The sequence below is a fragment of the Macaca thibetana genome, chromosome 15, assembly GCF_024542745.1.
Source record: "Macaca thibetana thibetana isolate TM-01 chromosome 15, ASM2454274v1, whole genome shotgun sequence".
Taxonomy (NCBI): Eukaryota; Metazoa; Chordata; class Mammalia; order Primates; family Cercopithecidae; genus Macaca; species Macaca thibetana.
In genome coordinates this window covers 440,715-462,452 of record NC_065592.1, presented here as the reverse complement: position 1 = coordinate 462,452, position 21,738 = coordinate 440,715, and the positions used below count along the sequence as shown (strand labels likewise).

At 55.0% G+C, this 21,738-nt stretch overlaps 1 protein-coding gene across 1 annotated transcript in view; it reads left to right on the top strand.

Annotated features, from left to right (window-relative positions):
* SARDH (sarcosine dehydrogenase) overlaps positions 1–21,738 on the top strand; it is a 76,070-nt gene that overhangs the window by 33,283 nt on the left and 21,049 nt on the right. The window contains 5 exon segments of the mRNA XM_050759819.1: positions 1,527–1,640; positions 8,166–8,304; positions 10,188–10,301; positions 14,002–14,149; positions 19,816–19,909. Coding sequence (XP_050615776.1) covers positions 1,527–1,640; positions 8,166–8,304; positions 10,188–10,301; positions 14,002–14,149; positions 19,816–19,909 — 609 coding nt within the window.

Below are 21,738 nucleotides of genomic sequence, written 5' to 3'. Positions count from 1 at the left end.
TAGTTTATGTCCGTACGAGGGCGGGCAGTGGGAGGGTTCATGCACCCAGAGTGCTCCATTTCCCAGTGGAGGTTTCACAGTGGCCTGGACTCTGGGCGTCCTCTGGGGCCTCCCACGGACCTGGGTCCTGAGAGAGAGAGAGGAACAAAGGCAGTCCTGCTGTGACACCTGGGACCCAGGCACTCGGGAGCAGGCGATGCGAGGCCTTAAGGCCAGCTGAGGGGTAGCATTTGGTCCAGATTTACAGAAATCAAAATCCCCTTCCCAGGGTTGCATCTCACCAGTCCCCTCTGGTCCACCCACCTCCCATCCCCATGGCAACCCACAGCCCAGGACAGGTTCCAGAGCTCCAGGGCATCTGGAGGGGAGACGGGAACCAGAGCTGGCTAATGGGGCCTCGGCTCTGGGGTCAGAGTCTCGCCGGTCATCGTCTCTTCTCCTGCTGGCCCCTGGGGACATGCAGTCCTCATGAACCCTGCGGGGAGGAGGGGTCTGGGCAGACCCTTTCTTAAAGCGCAGCCCACTGTGTTCCAGTCAGATCTGGCCCTGGAAGCCCCTCTCCCCTCTCCTTGGGCAAGAAGAGGAGAGGAGAGAGTCAGGAACACACCCCAGGTCCCAAGATGGGCAGATTTTGCACCCCCACCCGGGAGCCAGCCTGGGTGCCCAGGACACCTTGGCAGGGCTGCAGTGGGTGGGATGTCCCTGCTGGGGAGGGAGGGGACTCCACGCGGAGATGCCAGCAAACCCTTACTCCTTTACAACCTCACACTGGCTCCCACCTGTGTATGAAGAGCAGGTGAGGCTTGGGCGGGCCGGCAGGGCTGGCGGCCCTGGGAGGCAAGAATTGCCCGCACCTGCATTCACAGCTGTGCTGTGCCAGTAGTTAGGAGGGCACGTGGGGGGTTTTCTGCAGGAGCAGAGGCCAGGGAGGGGCATGGGGCTGTGGGGTGTCTGAGAGAGAGGCAGATCCCAGGGAGGCCAAGGCCACGGCAGAGAAGCTGGACTCTGGAGCCCACGCACCTGCCTGGCTTCATGCCACTGCCCCGTCTGGGTCTTGTCTGTGCCCTTGGGCGAGATGTAACTTCTCTGCGCCTCAGTTTCCTCATCTGTAGAAAGGGGCACACCTGGTAGGAGCATAAGGCACTTCCCACAGGGCCTGGCCCAGGGCAGGAGCTGGGCCTGGGATTGCGGTGGCTCCAGGGAGCAGCCCTGGCTGGGGTCCTGAGTAACCGCTTCTCCCTGTCATTCCCCACTTTGGGTGCATCCAGCTTCTCCTCCAGCCTCCTGGGCCCTGGCTGGGCTCTCAGACCCACCAGGGAACACTGCTGCCTCCTTTGTGCTACTGTTTTGCTTGGACCTCATGGGAGCCCCCTGCCCGTGTCCACAACACACTGGCACTTACTGCAGGGCTCTCCGAGGGCAGGGCCAGGCCTGTCTCCATCACAGCCCCAGAGGGACCCCGCTCTGGGAAGGGAAGCCAGGAAGGACCAGAGAGGGAGGCCGAGGACCAAGTCTTTTCTTCCCAGGTCCTCGAGTACGACTACTACGGGGCTTACGGGAACCGCCCGCACTAGGACTACGCCTACCGCAGGCTGCTGGCGGACGAGTACACCTTTGACTTCCCGCCCCACCACGACACGGTGCGTAGCTGGGGGTCCACCGCGGGGGTCCGTCTCTCTCCCTGTCCCTCAGATGAGCCTCCCATCGCGCAGGCCCTAGTCTGGCCCTGCGGGGTCTCCCCTCCCCCAGGAGTCTCTTCAGGCTCGGCATTCATGCTTTTTTTGGCTGACTCCATTTTGAGGGAGGAATCATGCGTTTTCCTCTCCCCGCTCCTCTCTCTGTACCGAGATTTTGCCAGCAGCCAGGCCTGAGCGGAAGTGGTGCTGCTGGGGATGGGGTGAGGTGGGGGCTGAGACTACGGGCTGGGGCCCGGCGGGGCTGCACCGCTCTGAGCCTCCCCCTCCCGCTCTCCAGAGCTGCTCTGAGGCTGGCATGAGAAGTGGTGGGGGAAGGGGTTTCTCCTTACTGGAAGCCAGCACAGAGCAGAGCCAGGACAAGGTGACCGGAGGCTCCTGGGCATCAGGCCCCGTATGGGCCCCTGCAAGAGACAAGCAGAGGGAACCAGAGCCGGGAGGGCCGTGGCCTGGAGTCTGCTTGCTGTTCCTCTTGCTCCAAAGTGGGCAGGCGAGGCTGGTCACACGGGGCAGCTGGCAGCCTGTCGCCCCTGCCTGGGGACCTGGCTCCCACGTGCGGGGGGTGGAGGTGAGGAGTCTGGGGGTCTTCTCCCCTGTAGCAGCCTGCACCACACAAGGGCGTTCTCCCTGGCAGCTGTCCCAGAAGGAGTGAGGCCAGTGTCTGCCCTGGCCTGCCCAGCCGTGTGGTCAAGTGCTCACAGGTGGAGCACAGCTCTTGTCCCTGTGCCACCCCAGGGAGACGCGTGACATCTCATCGCAAATCTGACATAGGAGCAGAGCCCAGGCCTGAGCCCAGAGTCTCAGAGCCCAGGGACAGCTTAGGAGGCATCCATGAGGGGGTTCCTTCCTGGGGTCTCTGGGACAGTCACAAGCCTGGCTTCGATAGGGTCTGACCCTGGGGTTGCCTTGAAGGGCCCAGCTTGGGTTCATGCTTTGCTGTCAGTGCCTTGACATTCTTCATGGTCTTTGAACAAGGGTCCCACTGGGTCCCGCACTGGGTTCTGTAGCCAGTCCCGAAGGGAAGAAACCGTTCATTTCCACCATCTCCCCCAAAGCTTGCTCTAGTGGCAGAACATCTGTTCAAGGCGTCGGAAGAGGGGGCTCCTACAGGAAGGAGGAGGCGTGTGTGTCATGAAACGCCCGAGCAGCAGGGCCGGCTCAGTGCCCGAGTCCCTCGTCGCTGCCTCCCTGCGAGTGCTCAGGGGCTCCGTCTGGCACCTCCGCACCCACAGCTTCTAAAGCCTGTGGGACTCTGGCCCTCGAGGATGTGGGAGCTCGGGGGAGATGCCAACTTGGCTTTGTGGCTTCATCCAGCCTCCGCAAACATGCCTGAAGCCGTCTAAAGCACGAAACGCGTGCTTGTTCTTGGCGCTGGCAGCTTCCCCGGCCCGCTAGAGGAGCCCAGTGCGGGAGACTGCTGAGGGTTTTGGTCTGCAGCCCCGGTGGCATCAGCAAAGGCACAACAGAAACCAACAAAGGGGAACCCTGTCCTGAAGGACAGTGATGCCTGCCGGGGCTGGAGAAGCCATGGAGAGCTCAGGAGGCAGAACGGTCCCTGTGGTGTGCTGGTAACAGCTTAACAACCAGCTCTCTGGGGCAGAGGGGAGGAAGCTGGCTCTGCAGCACGGGCCAATTTCCCTGATGTAAATACTTTCTCCATGGCTGATTTCAATCCAGTCCGCCAATGAGGCGTCACTGAATGCAGAGCTGGGCAGGGTTCTGTGTGACCAGCTCTCAGGGTCAGTGCACCCCTGCACAGCCTGGTTGGACCGTAGCTCTGCCACTGCCCGCTGTGCCACCATCCCTGGCCTCCCTGAGTGCATGAGGGGTAATATGAGTTCCCTCGTGGAAACTCATAGGGAGTTTGGGAGGAGATGAAACAGCTGCCCGACACACGGCAACTGTTCAGGAAGCTGTGGTTGTTGCTGTCATGGTTATTTTTTCCCCATAATAACAATGAGGTGGGCACATCTGCTCAGCAGTGGCAGGCATGTTGAGCCCTGAAGGGGAAGACCAAGTAGAAAATACAGTGAAGAATAGAAGACTCTGAAAATCTCACCCAGGCATTTGTAAATCTGGGGAAGGAAATAGGGAGTGATGGGGTGTGTGTGTGTGTGTGTGTGTGTGTGTGTGTGTGTGTGTGTGTGTTTTCTAAAAAACAGCTTTATCGAGATCTAATTCACATACTATATAATTTATTCATTTAAAGGGTACAACTCAATGTTTTTTAGTGAGTTCACAGGGTTGTGCAACCATCACCACGATCTAGTTTTAGAACTTTTTAATTTCCCAGCAAAAAAAGATACCCCATACCCCACCCTATCCCTAACCCAGGGCAACCCTACTCTACTTTCTGTCTCTGTAGATATATCTAGTTTGTATATTTCACACAAGTAGAATCATAAACTATGTGTCCTTTTGTGATCAACTTCTTCCGCTTAGTGTGATAGTCTCAAGGTACATCCATGTTGTGTGTGTCAGCATTTCATTCCTCTTTTTTTTTTGAGATGGAGTCTTGCTCTGTTGCCCAGGCTGGAGTGCCGTGGTGTGCTCTCGGCTCACTGCAACCTCCACCTCCCAGGTTCAAGCAATTCTCCTGCCTCAGCCTCCCAAGTAGCTGGGATTACAGTCACCTGCCACCACGCCCAACTAATTTTTGTATTTTTAGGAGAGATGAGGTTTTGCTGTTTTGGCGAGGCTGGTCTCGAACTCCTGAGCTCAGGTGATCCACCTGCCTTGGCCTCCCAAAGTGCTGGGATTACAGGCATGAGCCACCAGGCCCGGCCACTTCATTCCTTTTTATTCCAATAATATTCCATTGTATGGACCCATCATATTTTACTTATCCATTGATCCATTGGTGGACATCGGAGTTGTTTTCACTTTTGAATTCCTATGAGCAGTGCTACTGTGAACATCCATGTACCAGGTGTTGTATGCATGTATGTTTTCATTTCTCATGGGGTGTGTAACTAGGCCTGGGTCAAGTGGTATCCCTGTTTAACATTTTGAGGGAACGCCAACTGTTCTCCAAAGTAGCTGTACCACATTACATTCCCCACCACAGTGCAAGAGGATTCCAGTGTCTCCACATCCTCGCCAACACTCATTATCTGACTTTTTGATTCTAGCCATCCTGGTGGGTGTGAAATGGCATTTCATTATGGTTTTGATTTGCATTTCTGGAACAACTAATGATGTTGAGCACATTTTCATGGGCCTGTTGTCCACTTGCATATATTCTATGGAGAAATGTCTGTTCAGATCCTTTGTCCCTTTTAAAATTGGGTTATTTGTCTTGCTCCTCCTCCTCCTCCTCCCCCCGCCTCCTTCTTTCTCCTTCTCCTTCTCCTTCTCCTCCTTCTTCTTTCTTCTTCTTTTCCTCTTCCTCCTCCTCTTCCTCTTCCTCTTCCTCCTCCTCCTCTTCCTCCTCCTCCTCCTCCTCCTCCTCCTCTTATTTGAGACGGAGTTTCACTCTTGTTGCCCAGGCTGGAGTGCAATGACATGATCTCGGCTCGCTGCAACCTCCGCCTCCCAGGTTCAAGCAATGCTGCTGCCTCAGCCTCCTGAGTAGCTGGGATCACAGGCGTGTACCACCATGCCCAGCTAATTTTGTATTTTTAATAGAGATGGGGTTTCTCCATGTTGGCCAGGCTGGTCTTGAACTCCTGACCTCAGGTGATCTGCCTGCCTCGGCCTCCCAAAGTGCTGGGATTACAGGCGTGAGCCACCGCACCCGACTGTCTTTTTATTGTTGGGTTGCAAATGTTTTTATGTAGTTTAGATACAAGTCCCTTATCAGATCTGTAATGTGCACACACTCTCCGCATCCTGTGGTTGTCCTATCTCTTCCTTGCTGGCATTGTTTCCAGCTTTTAAAATGTTGGTGCTGTCCAGTTCATCTCTATATTTTTCTTTTGTCGCTTGTGGTTCTGGTAACATGTCTAAGAACCTAACTGAAGGTAAAAAACATTTATGTTTTCTTCTAAGACTTTTACAATCTTTGCTTTACACTTAGGTCTAGGGTCCATGAAAATTAATTTTTGTGCATGGTGTGAGGTCGGGTCCAGCCACATTCTTTTGCATGTGGCTACCCAGTTGGCCCAGCACTAGCTGTTGAAAAGATTGCTCTCCCTTTGGAATTGTCTTGGCACCCCTAGTTAGCACCCCTAGTTGAAAATCAATTGACTGTAAAGATGAGGGCTTATTGCTGGACTCTCAGTCCTATTCCACTGATCTGTAGGTCTATTCTTATTTAGTACCTCACTGTCTTGATTACGTAGCTTTGTATTTTAATAGCAAGTTTGGAATCAAGAAGTGTGAATTCTGCAACTTTATTTTTGCTTTTCAATATTGTTTTGAGTATTCTTGGCCCCTTTGAATCTCCATGTGAATTTTAGGATTGGCTAGTCAATTTCTGCAAATAAACCAGCTGAGAATTTTGATAGGAACTGTGTTAGGTCTGTAGATCTGTTTGGGGTTTATTGTCATTTCAACAATAGTAAGTCTTTTGTTTCATGAACATGGGATGTCTTTCCACTTATTTAGGTCTTCTTTCATTTATTTAAAAAAATTTAGGTTTTAGGATATAAGTTTTGGACTTTTAAATTAAATTTATTCCTAAGCATTTTATTATCTTGATGATACTATAAATAGAATTTTTTAAAACTTCCTTTTGAGATTGTTCATTGCTAATATAGAAATACAATAGTTTTTTGTATGTTTTTATATATTGACCTTCTATCCTGCAACCTTGTTAAACTATTTTATTAGTTCTAGCAGTTTTTTTTTTTTTTTTTTTTTTTTTTTTTTTTTTTTAGTGGATTCCTTAGGATTTCCTACATACAAGATACTATAATTGGCAGATAGGGATGTTTTTATTTCTTCTTTTCTGATCTGGATGCCTCTTATTTTTCTTTTCCTGCCTAATTGCCCTGGCTAGATCTTCCAGTACAATGTTGAATAGAGTGGTAAGAATGGACCCCCATCTTGTTCCTGATCTTTCATCATGAAGTATCATGTTTGCTATGTGATTTTTGTAGGTGTCTTTCATCAGGTGAGGGAAGCTCCCTTATATTCCTAGTTTGTTGTGCGTTTTTATCATGAACAGGTAAATTTTGTCAAATACTTTTCTGTATCTATTGGAGGATCAGATGGTTTTGTCCTTTGTTCTCTTAATATGTTGCATTACATCAATTGATTTTTGAATGTTAAACCAACCTCACGTTCCTGGGACCAATCCCATTGATTGTGGTGTGTAATCTCTTCCTATGTTGTTGGATTTGATTTGCTAGTATTTTATTGAGGATTTTTTTTGCGTGTGTCTATATTTGTAAGAAATATTGGTCTGTAGCTTTCTTATAATATCTTTTTCTGCTTTTGGCATCAGGGTAATGCTGGCCTCCTAGAGTGAATTGGCAAGTATTTCCTATTCATATTTTTTGGAAGAGTTTGGGAAAAATGGGTATTAGTTCTTCTTTGACTGTTTGGTAAAATTCATCAGGGAAGCCATCTGGACCTGGGATTATGGACAATTTTTCAATGACAAATTCCATCTCTTTTTTGTTTTGGTTCTATTAAGATTTGTCATGTCTTCATTCTGTTTCAGTAATTTGTGTGTTTCTAGGAATTTGTCCATTTCGTGTCTAGTCTGTTGGCATTCGGTTGTTCATAGAGTTCCCTCAGAATCCCTTTTATTTCTCTAGGGTAGGCATGATATCCTCTCTTTCATTCCTGATTTTAGCACTTTGAGTCCTCTCATTTTCTCTGTCACTCTAGCTAGAAGTTTGTCAATTTTGTTGACCTTTTCAAACATCAGCTTTTTGTTTTGCTGTTTTTTTTCTATTTTTCTATTCTTATTTATTTCTGTTCTAACATTTCATTCCTTCTGCTTGCTTTGGGTTTAATTATACTCTTTTTCTGGTGCCTCAAAGTGGAAGATCAGGCTATTGATTTGAGGTCGTCTTTTGTAATACAATCACACACAAGCAGAAATTTCTCCGTGAGCATTGCTTTAGCTGCATCTCATAAGTGGTTTTGTGTTGTGCTTTCATTTTCATTTAATTCAGTAACTTCTAATTCCCTTTGTGAATCTTTGATCCATTGGTTCTTTAGCAGTGTGTTGTATAATTTCCACTTATTTGTGAATTTTCCAATTTTTCTTCAGCTACTGATTTCTAATTTAATTACATCTTGGTCAGAGGACATCCTTTATATGATTTCAACCTTTTTGAATTTATTGAGCCTTGTTTTGTGGCTTAGCATATAATCTATCCTGGGGAGCATGTCCTGTGCTTGAGAAGCGTGTGTCACAGTGTGCACCTGAGCTGAGAAGGGCTTGGTTGGGCTGGAAGAGAGGGAGGGGAGGCTCAGTACAGGTGTGTTGGAAAGAGCCCCCGTTCTCCACGTTCTTGAGGAAGAAGCACACCCCAAAGGCCCCCGCGGCATTCCCACCTCCCTGGAACTTTTCAGATCAAGAAGGAGTGTCTGGCCTGCAGAGGGGCCGCCGCTGTATTTGACATGTCCTACTTTGGGAAGTTCTACCTGGTGGGACTGGATGCAAGGAAGGCTGCCGACTGGCTGTTCTCCGCAGATGTCAGCCGACCTCCAGGTATGGAGTCTGGGGTTGGAACACATGTTCCTGTCACTCCATGGGCATAGCTTCAGGCACTGAGATGAACTGGCAAGCCACCCAGTCCCCTCGGGCACCCTGAGCACACTGCTCCTTGCCCTCACCTGGCCTTGGGCCCCCTTGTCCAGCCCCGTTTGCCCCATCCCAGACCCCAGGCCCTCATTACTTTCCTCCACCTCTCCCTCCCACCCTCCTTCTCCTCCCCACCTCTGGCTTCCTCTCTACTCTGTTCCAGACAGGATGTGTGGCAGTTGGCCCTCAGCCACCTCTCTCCTGGGACTGGGGGGCCCAGTCCCCGCCATGCTCTCACAGGTGGGATTGCCAGAATTAAATAGAAACACAGGATGCTCAGCTACATTGGAATTTTGGATACATAATGACTCATTTTTAATATAAGTATGTCCCAAGCCATATTTGGGACATACTTGGGATCTTCATCTGCCTTTTCGTCACCCACCCACCCAAAAGCTCACGCATCCCTGTCTTCATGAGTGTCCTGGGCTGCCAGAACAGAGGATCACAAACCTGGTGGCTTAAAACAACTGCAATTTATTGTCACGGTTGTGGAAACTGGAGGTCAAAATGAGGGTGTCTGTACCTGACACTCTGCAGAGGACCCTTCCTTGCTCTTCCAGCTGCTGGTGGTGGCAGGGAATCTTGGCCTTCGTTGGCGTGCAGCTGCGTCACTGCAGTCTCTGCCTGTGTCACAAGGCCTTCTCCAGGTGTTCTCTTTTGTGTGTGTGTGTGTGTGTGTGTGTGTGTGTGTGTTTTCCGAGATGGAGTCTCGCTCTGTCGCTCAGGCTGGAGTGCAATGGCGTGATCTCGGCTCACTGCAACCTCCACCTCCTGGGTCCAAGTGATTCTCATGCCTCAGCCTCCTGAGTAGCTGGGATTACAGGCGCCCACCACCACGCCCAGCTAATTTTTTGTATTTTTAGTAGAGACAGGGTTTCGCCACGTTGGCCAGGCTGGTCTGAAACTCCTGACCTCAGGTGATCCTCCTGCTTCGGCCTCCCAAAGTGCTGGGATTACAGGCGTGAGTCACCGCTCCCGGCCGTGTTCTCCACTTATAAGGACAGCAGTCAGATTACATGAGGGCCCACACTAATGACCTCACTTTAACCTGATCACATATCCAAAGACCCCATTTCCAAGTAAGATCACATTCCCAGTCCTGGGGTGAGGACTTTCACGTATCTTTTAGGGGGGACACAATTCAACCCCTAACATCATCTCGCCAGCCAACCAACAAACTCACTCCCCAGACTCCTGAGCACCTGCTGCTCACCTCCCATTAATCCAGCCACCCACTCAGTCTTCCATCCACCCATCCGCCAGCCCACACATCCCTGTTTCGCCATACATCTGTTCCCCCTTCTACTCACCCACTCCCTTCCTCCCATCCATCTGCCCACCTTCCCATCTGTCCATCCATCCTCCATCCACAAAGTAATTTATGCCACAGACATTTATGGAGTCTTCTCCGGTTCCAGGCACGGTGCTAGGAGCCCCAGAATGAATGGGGGACATGAATCCTGTCCCTAGAAACTTCTCAGCATGGTGGTGGATGGGTGGGAGGGGCCAGTGCCAAGGCATTTCAAGAAGAAAGAAGTTTCCTTCCCACAAGGGTGGCGGTGATGGGACGACCTGCCCAAGGCCAGTCGTCTCTGGGTCATTCAGCTGAAAATGGCATCCCTGGGCTGAGGGGCTCTCCAGGTCACCTCCCAGTAGGGCATCCTGTCTGGGAGTTATCTAGCCTCTGCGACAAGGAGCTGCCGCTGTGAGCGGCCCTGGGGAAACTGAGGCAGCACAGACCTGGCTGGGGCCTCAGCACAGACCCGGCTTCCTTCTCCCTCTCGCAGGCTCCACCGTGTACACTTGCATGCTCAACCACCGTGGGGGCACCGAGAGTGACCTGACTGTCAGCCGCCTGGCACCCAGCCACCAGGCCTCCCCACTGGCCCCCGCCTTTGAAGGTATGGGATACCTCTGTGTGTGTGGCGCTGTGACTGCGGCCTGCTCTGTGGACTGGTGGCTGTGGACAGGGCGGGATGGATGGGATGAGCTGCTGACGGCAGCTCAGTCGTTAGCTGTTGTGCCCACTGTGGTCAGGGCTGGGAGATTAGAGGTCTCGTTTCAGGCTAAATGCGGGCTTTGTTCAGGCGGCACTGCTGGAGCTCCCAGTACTCAATGATTGCATCTCTGAACCTGTCCACACTGCTGCGTTTCGGAGTGGCTGCAGCGTGGGCGTGCTCAGCTCGGTTGCCCGGAACAGAGCGTGCCAATGCTGGGCCGTGCCTCCCACTCCAAGCAGTCGGCTCCTTTCTGCCACTGACATCCTTGCTGGGTTGACTTCTCAGGCCTGTGTGACCCCCTAGTCTGAGGCTTGGATAGGCCCTTAGAAGATGTCCGGTTCGGGGCCCACGCCAATGCCTGATTGCCCTCTGCAGTCCCTCTATGTCTGCTTGCATGCCCTCCGTGACGGGTAGCTCAGTACCCTCATGCCTTGTTTGCTCAGCCCCGACTGTTACCCAGAGCCAGGACCTGCCTCCTGTCCCTTCGGCTCCCTGATCCTGCCCTGGGTTCACACAGGAGCCATCTGATCTCTCGTCCTGTAACCCATCCCCACCAGGGATGAAGAAGCAGAGAGGGAAACATTCTCTTTCTCCAAGAAGGGGCATTGTCGCCTCTGGGACGGGATTTGCACAGGGGAAGGTGCTGACTGTGCAGCTCTCTGTGCTGTCCCCGGGGCAGGGGCGCAGTCAGTGGGGAGGGCTCAGCCTGTTCAGAAGAGCTGGCATCTCCTGGTTCTTGACCTGACTCCGTGCTGCTGGCAAATGTAGTTGTTTCCTCACTGGGACTCGGTCAGTGTCGAGCCCCAGCTTGGGCACTGGGGGAGAGAGGCAAGGGGAGAAAGGGGTTCATTCATGATCAGCTCATAACCCGCTCCTTCAGCAGCATTCCCTGAGCACCGACTGTGGGTCAGACTCGGTTTGAGGCAGGGAGAACCCAGCAATGAACCAAGCACAGAAGGTTATGGCCCATGTGGAGTTTCTATCTCTGGTGGGAGGAAACAGGATTAAAAAAAAAAAGAATAAGTGGAAGGTGTAGGATGTAAGATGGGTCAAGAGGAAAAATGATAGACCAGAGCGGGTGGGATACTGGGGGCCAGGGTGGGAAGACTGCGTTCCTCACTGCCCAGGGGGTCTTTGAGGCTGGGGGCTGGCGGGGACTCCTGGGCCTCTGGGGTTCTGCCAAAAGCAGGGAGTAGTGAGGTGAGCCCTGCAGTCCCGAGGCTAGTGGCAGAGATGAGGCTGCGAGTGTGAGCGAGGGGTCCTGTGGGGTGCGCAGAGCTCGCCCACCCCTTCCGTCTTGCCGTCGGTGACATGGAGGCTGAGAGAGCCATGTGCTGACCCAGAGCACCTGTGCTTCATGGATCCGTGAGCTCATTCCTTCCCTCATTCCCTCAACAGTCCTTGCGGAGCCTGTACTGTGCAGCAGCACCAGGGCAGCCAGAGCTGGGAGGAGTTGAAGGAGGCCGGTGCGGCTTCAGGGACTCCATAGTGGGCTGTGTGTGTGGATGGGGACAGGAAGGGCTCCGTAACACCTGGAGGGGGATATGCAAGGGGATGGGAAAGAGTGAGGTGTTAGGGAAGGTCGTGTGAAGCCGCTGAGCTGGGATGAGCAAGGCTTCCTGGAGGAGATGGCCAGCCTGAGCTTGGAAGGGTGGGTAGGAGCTGCTGGCTACAAGGGTGTGTTGGTGAGAACCAGTGTGACCTGCCCATCGCTGGTCCTCTCTGGGTCATTCAGCCAAAATGGCATCTCTGAGCTGAGAGGAGTGATGCCCGTAAGGAGCTGGGCATCAGCCCCCAGGAGAGGGGCGGCCCAGGCACAGCCCATAACCACAGACTTAGCGAGTCTAGCTGAGGAGACAGTAGAGGGTCCAAAATGAGGTCACAGGTCACCAAAATCCTGGCCAGGCCCTGCCACTGCCTGGCTCAGTGAACTGCCTCCCTCAGCCTCAGTTTCCCCCATCTGTGAAATGGAGTGAGGAAGACGCGCCTCCCGGAACTGCGATGGAGAATTGTGTCAGAGCCTGGGGGGTGCTGGGGGGGCTGGGGACCAGCCTCCCTGAGCCTCAGTTTCCCTGACTGGGGAATGAGGACCTTGCTCGTCCCCCCTCATCAGGGGAAGCTGTCAGGAAAGTGCTTTGAACGCTGAGCCATCTCCCGGTGGTGCACAATTAGCTTTCCAGAGGTTTCTGGTGGATTCCTAGAGCTGAGGGCTGGGGATCACCGGTGCTGGTTGTCGGGAAGGTTTGCACTTGGTGGGTGTGGAGTTAGCACAGTGAGTCACATCCCCCAGGGCTCTGCGGGGCCTGGGGACACCACTCAACAGGAGAAAACCACCGTGTGGGCTTTGCTTTACTTTCAGGCTTCAAAACTGCACTGTTTGAGTTATGAATATGCATGGGCATTAAATATGCACGTATTGAATACACGTGCTACCTACCCATGCTACATCAGATCACCATGAAGCCGAGAGAATGTGATGATTTACATGTGATCAAGGTGGCGTACAAAGCAGCTGTCAATCTTAAAAGTAATTTTAAATGATCTTTATTGATCTTTTTGTAAGATTACAAAAGGATACATGCTCCTGGGAACCATTCCAACAATACTGAAAAGCACAAAATCAGGTGCACAGCCCACAGCTCCCCCAACACCCAGGGCCAATGGCGCAAGTCCCCCGGCCACCCTGCTTTCTCGCTGTTCTCTGCCGTGTCAGCTTTGCAGGCCAGGCCTGGACCTGGGCTGACTGACCACTGGCCTCAGGACTGGCGTTTTGTTTTCAGGGAAGTTGATCGGGGATGGTCAGGGCCATAGGAGGCCAGGCCCATCAACTGCCATCTCCCTGGGCGCCAGTTGGCCTCAGTAGCTCCCATGCCCTCCTGGGAGAGGCTTGGGATAGCTGCAGACTGGTGGAGCCACCCAGGAGCCAGGGACCTGAGAGCGGCTGTGTGTGTATATGTTGAGGGACGTGAGGTGGGGTGTCTGTCTGGCATAGGGCTGAGGATGCTGTCCAGAAACAGCCCCAGCCCAGAGGTCAGGGAACCCCTTGAGGACTGGCTTGCCTTTGCCTTCATTCTCTGTTGTGCTCATGGTATCAAGAGGAGGAAAGGAGGGAGCAGCCTGGCTGGGGCCTGCCCGGGGCCCTGAGAGGTCTCTCATCCAAGGGGTGCTCCCAATAGCTCTGTGGGGCCAGATGTTGTGGGTCTACCCCTTTTACAGATGAGAAAATGGGGGCTCAGAGAGGTGAGAAGTAAGGCCGGAGAGCCACAGAACTGCATCTGGGCCAGGCTGGCCTAGGCCTGTGTGTTCCCAAGACACCGTCCTCCCAGGGTGGGGGCATCCCTTTGAGGTGTCTGCAGAGGGCTGGGTGGTAGGGGTTGAGAAGCAGGTCCTTCTCCTAACCCTCATGGCTCAGAGGATACTCTGTGCAGGGCGTGGCCCTGGGGGACCAAGGGAGGGACAGATACGGTCCCTGGGCACTGTGAAGGCACAGGCCCCTGAGAGTGCATCTGTTTTCTCAGCCGGGAGACCCTTGGGCCACCCTCTCTGTCCCCACCTCCCAGGCCCTGAAATCCTGCTCTAAGTCCAGGTGCCTCTCTTCCAGGGGACGGTTACTACCTGGCCGTGGGCGGGGCCGTGGCCCAGCACAACTGGTCCCACATCACCACCGTGCTGCAGGACCAGAAGTTCCAGTGCCAGCTCATCGACAGCTCCGAGGACCTGGGCATGGTCAGCATCCAGGGCCCAGCCAGGTGAGACAGGACCGGGAGCCCGCCCCTGGGCACACCTGCTCCCTGGACCCAGGTCCTCCAACAGGCCCTTGGGCAGAACCGCTTCTCCAGAATGGGCCATTGTGAATAGTGAAGCGCTCTGGTAAACCAGAGATGCCATTCTGAATTAGATATCTTGAAAGTACTGGAATGCAGATAAGCCCGTAACATGAGTCAGACTGAGACAACATGAGACAACTTTGTAGTTGTTCAGTCACTGAGGACCCCAGGATCCCAGAGGGGAGGACAGTCTCTGCATCACCCGTGCAGTCTAGGAATTATCGTCCACCATCCCAGAGTGGGCAGAACCAGGCCAGGGTTCGCCCTGCTACCTGGTAATTTCTGTATGCCACCTGGATCACATGGGCAGAGTAATATCCTACACCGAGGGGTCTCTGGCTCCTCCAGAAACACGTGCCATGACAAGGTCTCTGCATGGCTTATCCATGCATGCATTCCTTCTATAAACACCTGCCAGGCTGTGTTCCCCACCCATGAGAAACCAAGACCCGGGAAGACCCTCGGCTGCTGGCTCATGCACACAGCCACGGAAGAGTCCTAGGCAAAAGGACGGCTGAGCAGGTGTGCACCTTGGACAAACCCCTCTGACTGTGCTTCAGAGGCTGGGAGAAGGGACTGGGGGTGGGGGACAGAGGGAAAAGGCAGTCATGTTAGCAGCCACTCGTGGAGCAACCTGTGACTTGCCAAGCCTGAGCCGACATCTCCCATCCCCATAGTAGCCCTTTGAGGTGGTCATAATTGTTCTTATTTTTACTGATCCAGAAACTGAGAAACAGAGAGGTAGAGACATTTGCCCAAGGTCACACAGCTGGTCAGTGCCAGGGCTGATGGGGAAGCGTCCCCCTTTGTGCTCAGAAGCCTGCACACGCTCATTGCCAACCTTTTTCAAGAGTTACAAACCCTCTGTGAGGAAACAGCCTAGTCTAGGCCTTCCGTTGGTGACCCCCCGGGATAAGGGGCCAGGACACTCATCTCAGTGTGCCTCCTGCCACCACATCTGCCTTGGGGCTGGACAGGGTGGCTCTGCTGGACTGGGCAGGAGGAAGAGGCACGAGATGAGGGCACTGCTTCTGGGTACATGGAGGGTGTCAAAGGGGTGATCTATCTCTGGAAAATGATGGGGGCAGCTTCGGGGAGAGGACGGGAAAGGAGGGATGGAGAGGTGGGGAGGGGTGGGGGGAGATGCGTCTCCAGCCTGCAGGTCGCCGAGGTGAGCACTTTGACGTAGCGGCGCTGTGTCCGGGTGATATCCTGTCAGCCTGGGATTCTGCCGAGACCTCTGGCTGGAGTGCCCAGACCCTGCCACAGGGTCCGTTTTCCCTGGCACCTCTCCCTGAGTCCTGGGCCGTCGCTCCCCTCTCGGGCTGCGAGGGACTGAGTTGTTGCTGTCTGTCCAAGTGTACGCACTGCGGTGCTCAGAGGCACGCGGCAGACGCGTGCTTGCTGAATGAAGGGATAGAATCGGAGAGGGTCGAGTGCTTTAACATTAACTGGCTTCTGCCAAGGGTTTGACTTGAGGCTGCTCATAGAAAGCAACATGCGTTAAGGAGACGCTGGGCAGAACCCTGCAGGAAAGGAGTGACCCAGCCTTGGTGTTCTCGGGGAACTGCTCCTGGCAGTGGCAACAGCAGGTGCAAAGTCCCCGTGGCAGGCAAGTACGTTTGTCTGAGGCACACACGGAGGCTGGGATGGAGCAGGCCAAGAGCCGTGCTCAGAGGGCAGCAGGGTGAGATCCTGGAGGCCCAGTGGCTGCTCCTCTGAGGGAGGGGTGCTGAGCAGAGGAGGAACATGGTTGGGCTTGGGCTTTGGTGGGGGGTCTCTGCTGTTGGGCCAGTGGGCAGGGGACCAGCAGGCCTGTGAGCAGCCCCAGGCCAGGCGAGGAGGCAGGGATGTCCAGGAGGGAGTCATGAGCTGAGTTCGTACGGCTCACGGGCGAGGGTTTGGCATTGTGGTGGTTCCCATGGACTGGGCGAAGCTCGTAGCACCCGACGGTGGATGGGGTGTGCTGAGAGGGTCAGGGGGAGGGGACGCGTGCATGATGAGGAGTGGAGGGTGCCGGCCACAGCGACAGGGAAAGAGACTGGGATGCGGTAGAATCATGCAGGCCCCAGCCTGGCCCACAGGCAGCTGCAATGCTCTGTGCTTTCAATTTCTCACCTGAGTGACCCCAACCTCTGCATCTCTGGGGTGGAGGGAGGGGTGTCAAGGCCTGGTCCTCGGAATCCTCCGGCTTCATTGCCACGCCAACCTTGGACAGGAAGTGGGGATATTTTTAGTGTCGGGGAGGCAGGTGGGCCGTGGAGGGAGGAGGTGGCAGATGGACAGATCAAGGTGCGGCCGGGGGCGGCCAGTGCGCCCAGCCTCATTATCAGCTACTCCAGCCGGCGGCGGGGGAGGCAGCCAGGGCGGGAAGAGGAGCTCGCTGCCTCCTGGTAATTTCTTAACTTTCTTCTCCAAAATGTCCTCTATCTTTCAAAAATAACCCAAAGTTTCTTAGATGAATAATAATACTGGTGCTGCTGATGAAGGCTGCACTTTCAGACTTGTTATTCAGGACGTGCTCAGCACACCTGCTGGACCCCGGAGCAGGCTGTGTGAGCGGCTGCCCCATGGAACTTTCTGGAAATGTTCCATAACTGAGCAGTCCAACACGCAGCCACTAAGCCCTGTGTGGCTACTGAGCCTTTGAAATGTGGCTAGTGGGACTGCATTTTTTTTTTTTTTTGAGACGGAGTCTCGCTCTGTCACCCGGACTGGAGTCCAGTGGCGCAATCTTGGCTCACTGCAAGCTCCGCCTCCTGGGTTCGTGTCATTCTCCTGCCTCAGCCTCCCGAGTAGCTGGGACTACAGGCGCCCGCCACCGCACCTGGCTAATTTTTTGTATTTTTAGTAGAGACGGGGTTTCACTGTGGTCTTGATCTCCTGACCTCGTGATCCACCCGCCTCGGCCTCCCAAAGTGCTGGGATTACAGGTGTGAGTCACCGTGCCCGGCCGGGACTGCATTTTTAATACTAGTGAATGTAAACTCAAATAGCCTCATGTACTGGTGGAGGCTGGGCATGGTGGCTCATGCCTGCAACCCCAGTACTTCGGGAGGCCGAGGTGGTAAGACCACTGGAGTCCTGGAGTTTGAGACCAGCCTGAACAACATAGCAAGATCCTGTCTCTAAAAAAACAAAAACTTTTTTTTTTCAATTAGCTGGGCATGGTGGTGCACACCTGTAGTCGCAGCTACTTGGGAGCCCAAGGCTGGAGGATTACTTGAGCCCAAGGAGGTCAAGGCTGCAGCAAGCTGTGATTGTGCCTCTGCATGCCAGCCTAGGTGACAGTGTGACCTTGTCTCAAGCCGAAATGAAACAAACCAAAACTAATATTCTTGCATGACTGGGAGAGACGGTGTCGTGCAGCCCAGAACTGGCCATCACTGTGGTCATGGTTAACACCACGGGCTTTGTGTGTGCTTTCTTGCTGGTTCCTCACAATGGCCCACGGCATCACAGATGAGGGACTGGGGCTTGGTAGGGTTGAGGGGTAAGTACAGGGCCTGTGACTAGAACCGGGGCCTCTGACTGGGAAGCTCATGGACCCCTGGAGTTGGGCTTCCCCTGAGGTCGCTGAGCCCACGCCTGGGTCAGAGCCCTTCAAAGCCTTGGACCAGGTGGCAGCTCCAGGCTCCTGCTCCAGGGTCCCTGCCGTGTGGCTGCCACTCAAGGCTGCAGAGAGCATGTGCTTGTCAGATCTGAGGCGCTGGTATCACTCTCCAGGACTTGGCACCACGTGGGTGCTGGGTGGTTACATAAGGGTCTTGGCCAACTGCACCACCGCCGAGCACCTCAGGCTGACGTGGGTGGCGGCTCCCAGCACTGTGACAATTGGGATTAGGGTCAGCAGCGCTTCTGGGCAGCCCACCCTGCAGGCTCAACACCTGCTGGGACCCCAGAGGGACAGAAGCGGGAGCATCTCCTGGCAATGGAGGCCTCACCCTGCTGTGCCAAGCCAGGGTGTTCAGTCAGTCCTATTTACTGAGAGCCTTCTTTGTGCCAGACACATTGGGATGGGGGGATTCTGTTGGCACAGAGCTCCTGGGGGTGGGTACAACCAATGTGAGAGACACCCTGGCAGGAGACTGTGGGACCTTGGACAACGAGTACCTGACCAAGACCTAGGGAGTCAGGGAGGGCTTCCTGGAGGAGGTGACAGCTGAGCCAAGAGCTGAAGGATGACAAAGGGTTAAGTGGGGACAGGGGAAGGGGTGAGAATGTTGAGGGGCACAAGAGGGCTAGACCTGGAGGTGGGCACGGTGCCCAGGAGGTGAGGGCTTCCTTGGAGACCATGGGTTTTGGCCCCAGTGAGGTCTCCGGTACTTGGGCAAGTGTGAGAGTAGATGTGGTGCAGGGCACCGTGGAGTGGGGAAGGTGGGGAGCGAACCCCCGCCCTCACAGAGCTTATAAACTAGGGGTGGACCCAGCAAGTCTGTGCAAACTGTCGAGTATGGACTGATTGTCCAGCGCTCAGGAACATTCCCGGGCCCTCGCCGCACTGTGGGCGCTCGGGTGCGGCCCTGCCCTTGCTAGGTGACAGTCCCCTAGGAGGTTGAAATGGCTCTTAGCACCTGCTGGGAGCTAAGCCCAGCTCTCTACCTCCTCCAAGTCTGCAGCCTCAGCGTCTCACACCCATGTCAGGCAGAGGACTTTGGGGCCGAGGTGCCCGGTTGGAGGGGTAGGTCAGGGAACAGAGCAGGGTGGTGTCTGGAAAGAGCACTTTCTGCAGGGGGCTGGGAGGAAGCCGGAATCTGCTCCAATCCGCTCTGCCTTGGGCAAGTTACTCTGCTCTTTTTTTTTTTTTTTGAGGTGGAGTCTCGCTCTGTCGCCCAGGCTGGAGTGCAGTGGCCGGATCTCGGCTCACTGCAAGCTCTGCCTCCCGGGTTTACGCCATTCTCCTGCCTCAGCCTCCCGAGTAGCTGGGACCACAGGCACCCGCCACCTCACCCGGCTAGTTTTTTTGTATTTTTTAGTAGAGACGGAGTTTCACCGTGTTAGCCAGGATGGTCTCGATCTCCTGACCTTGTGATCCGCCCATCTCAGCCTCCCAAAGTGCTGGGATTACAGGCGTGAGCCACCGCACCCGGCCTTACTCTACTCTTCTGTGCAGCACTGAGGCCGCCATAGCCAGCTCCTCTCTTGGGCGGTGGCTACCAAAGCAGCAGCTGAGGCCCCTCCGGCCTCTGACGAGTTGGAAACCTAGAGGGGCCTGGGGATGTGGACTGTGGACCTGGCCCAGATGCTCTGTTCCTCCTGGCCTGTGGGCTTCAGGGGCATTCCGTGGTTAGATAACCATTCTGGCCTCAGTTCCCCCATCTAAGAATCACGAGTCCCATCAGAGCTGTCTCCAAGTCTGCGTTCCCAGGGGTCCTGCTAGCCCCAGCGTTACTCCGCTGGAAGGTGGCCGTCTTGTGTATATTTGGAACATACATCTGTCTTGGTGTATTTTTATTAATCCATGTTTATTGTCGTCTGTCTCATGAGGACAGAGACTTGTCCCACTCATGGCAGGTCCCCGGGGCCTTTCCTGCCCAGGCCCCACCCGTGAGCACTTGCTGACCGAGCGACTTTGCTTTTGCCTGCAGCCGGGCCATTCTGCAGGAGGTGCTGGATGCAGACCTGAGCAACGAGGCCTTCCCATTCTCCACCCACAAGCTGCTAAGAGCCGCCGGGCACCTGGTAGGTTCCAGCTGGCCACGTCCTCTGGGTCGTGGGTGGCAGCATGGTGTGAGGGGCATCCTGGGGGATCTGGGGGCTGGGGACTCTTGGGCAGGTTCCTTTACCTCCCTGGCCTCAGTCCCCAACTGTGAAGGGGGGCAGTGGGACCAGGCGGCCCTCCCACAGGCTGTTGGCAGCTTGGAGAGGTCATGGGGATCAAAGTCACAGCGTCTTCCATCCATCCCCAGTGCCTGGTTCGTGCCAGGGACTCAGTCCCAGGGAAGGTGACCTCAGCCTCACCGCCCGCATCACCACCTATTGTATCCCCTCCTGAAAGGCGCAGGGCAGCCCTCCTGAGGCCGAGTGACCCCCTGGAAACGGGAGGACCGAGCTCTGCTGAGCAGTAGCCAGCTCCAGAGGTCTCCACGTGGCAGCCTCCCAGCTGCCATTGTTGGCATGGGAGGAGGGGCTGCTGGGGTGGGAGCACAGCCAGTCCCCAAAGAGCACCCCACACATCGCCTGCCAGCTCTAAAAAGTCTCTATCCTGAGGGCCAGGGCCCACCCATTCTGAGATGGCGGTGGTGGTGTCCAGTGCCAGGACTCCATGCGACCCGGCCCCAGGCAGGAGGCTCCCTCAGAGACCAGGATCGGGGCCCAGGTTCTAGTTCTGGGCCAGCACGCCCCTCTTCTGGGCTTTGTTTCCTTGTTGGAAAACAGGCATCTTGGCATCTGCTTTGACTTCTCGAGGCTGAGGTGAGGATGGTAAACATAGCAGCCCCTGTTTGCCGAGGGCTTCCTGTGTGCCAGACACTGTTCCGAGAGCATCACAGCACACTTCCCCATGGAATCCCCGCCGCAGCGCGGAAGGCTGTGTTACAGGGTCTCCCAACCTCAGCACGACTGACATGGTGGTACAGACCCTCTCTGCTCTGGGGGCCCTCCTGTGTGACACAGGTGTGTGGCAGCCTCCCAGGCTGCCGCCCGCTAGGTCCCAGTGGCGCCCACTGTTGTGACAGCCACAAGTGTGTTCAGACATGGGCAAAGGTCTGCTGGGGGCAGGATCACCCGTTGAGAACCTTGGTGCGTGACCACCCAGCTTGTTTGCAGGGGTGTAAGCCATGCAGTGGCAGCGGGGACCGGGCCTCCAGAGCCCTCCAGCACTCCTGCTGCAGGAGATGTTGCCCTGTGTGACGCATGTTACCCAGATGGAGCTCAGAGAGGCTGCTCAGGGCCACCCGGCTAAAGAAACCCAGAATCCCCAGATATGTGTCAGTGACCCGGATGTGGCCTTCAGGAGGGGGTGGGCGGGTGCACGGCCGCATTTGGAGGCAGCTCCCTGTCTCTCCTTCCTGTATGTTCGTCTGGGGTTTGGGTGGGGAAAATGCTAAGGAAGGTTGGGGAGGAGCGAGGTCCTGGGAGACAGAGCTGGGTTCCGTTAGCAGATAAACAACGTGGCGATGACTGTCAGGGAGGAGGCAGCCAGAGACCAGGGAGATCCCGGCGGCTCTGCTCTCACCTCCCCTCTCCAGAGGCTGCACAGGGGCAGGAAGCAGGGCTGGCTGTGTCTAGCTTGCTTCCTGCCTCTGGTGCAAAGCTGCCTGCTGGGACCAGAGAGGGTGGGCGCTCAGAGAGAGCAGCACAGCTGGATCCAGGCCACATGGCCTTCAGACGGCCCGACTCCAGCTCCAGCAGGCCGGCCACGGGGTCCACACAGCATCCAGCTTTGTCTGCAGCTGGGCTCTGGTTTGCAGAAGGGGAGGGGAGCCGTGGGTTCTCCCACCTTGCTGAGGCTTGGCATAGGTGCTACCTCTGTATGGTTTGGCTACAGGAGGGGGAGACAACCAGGTGGG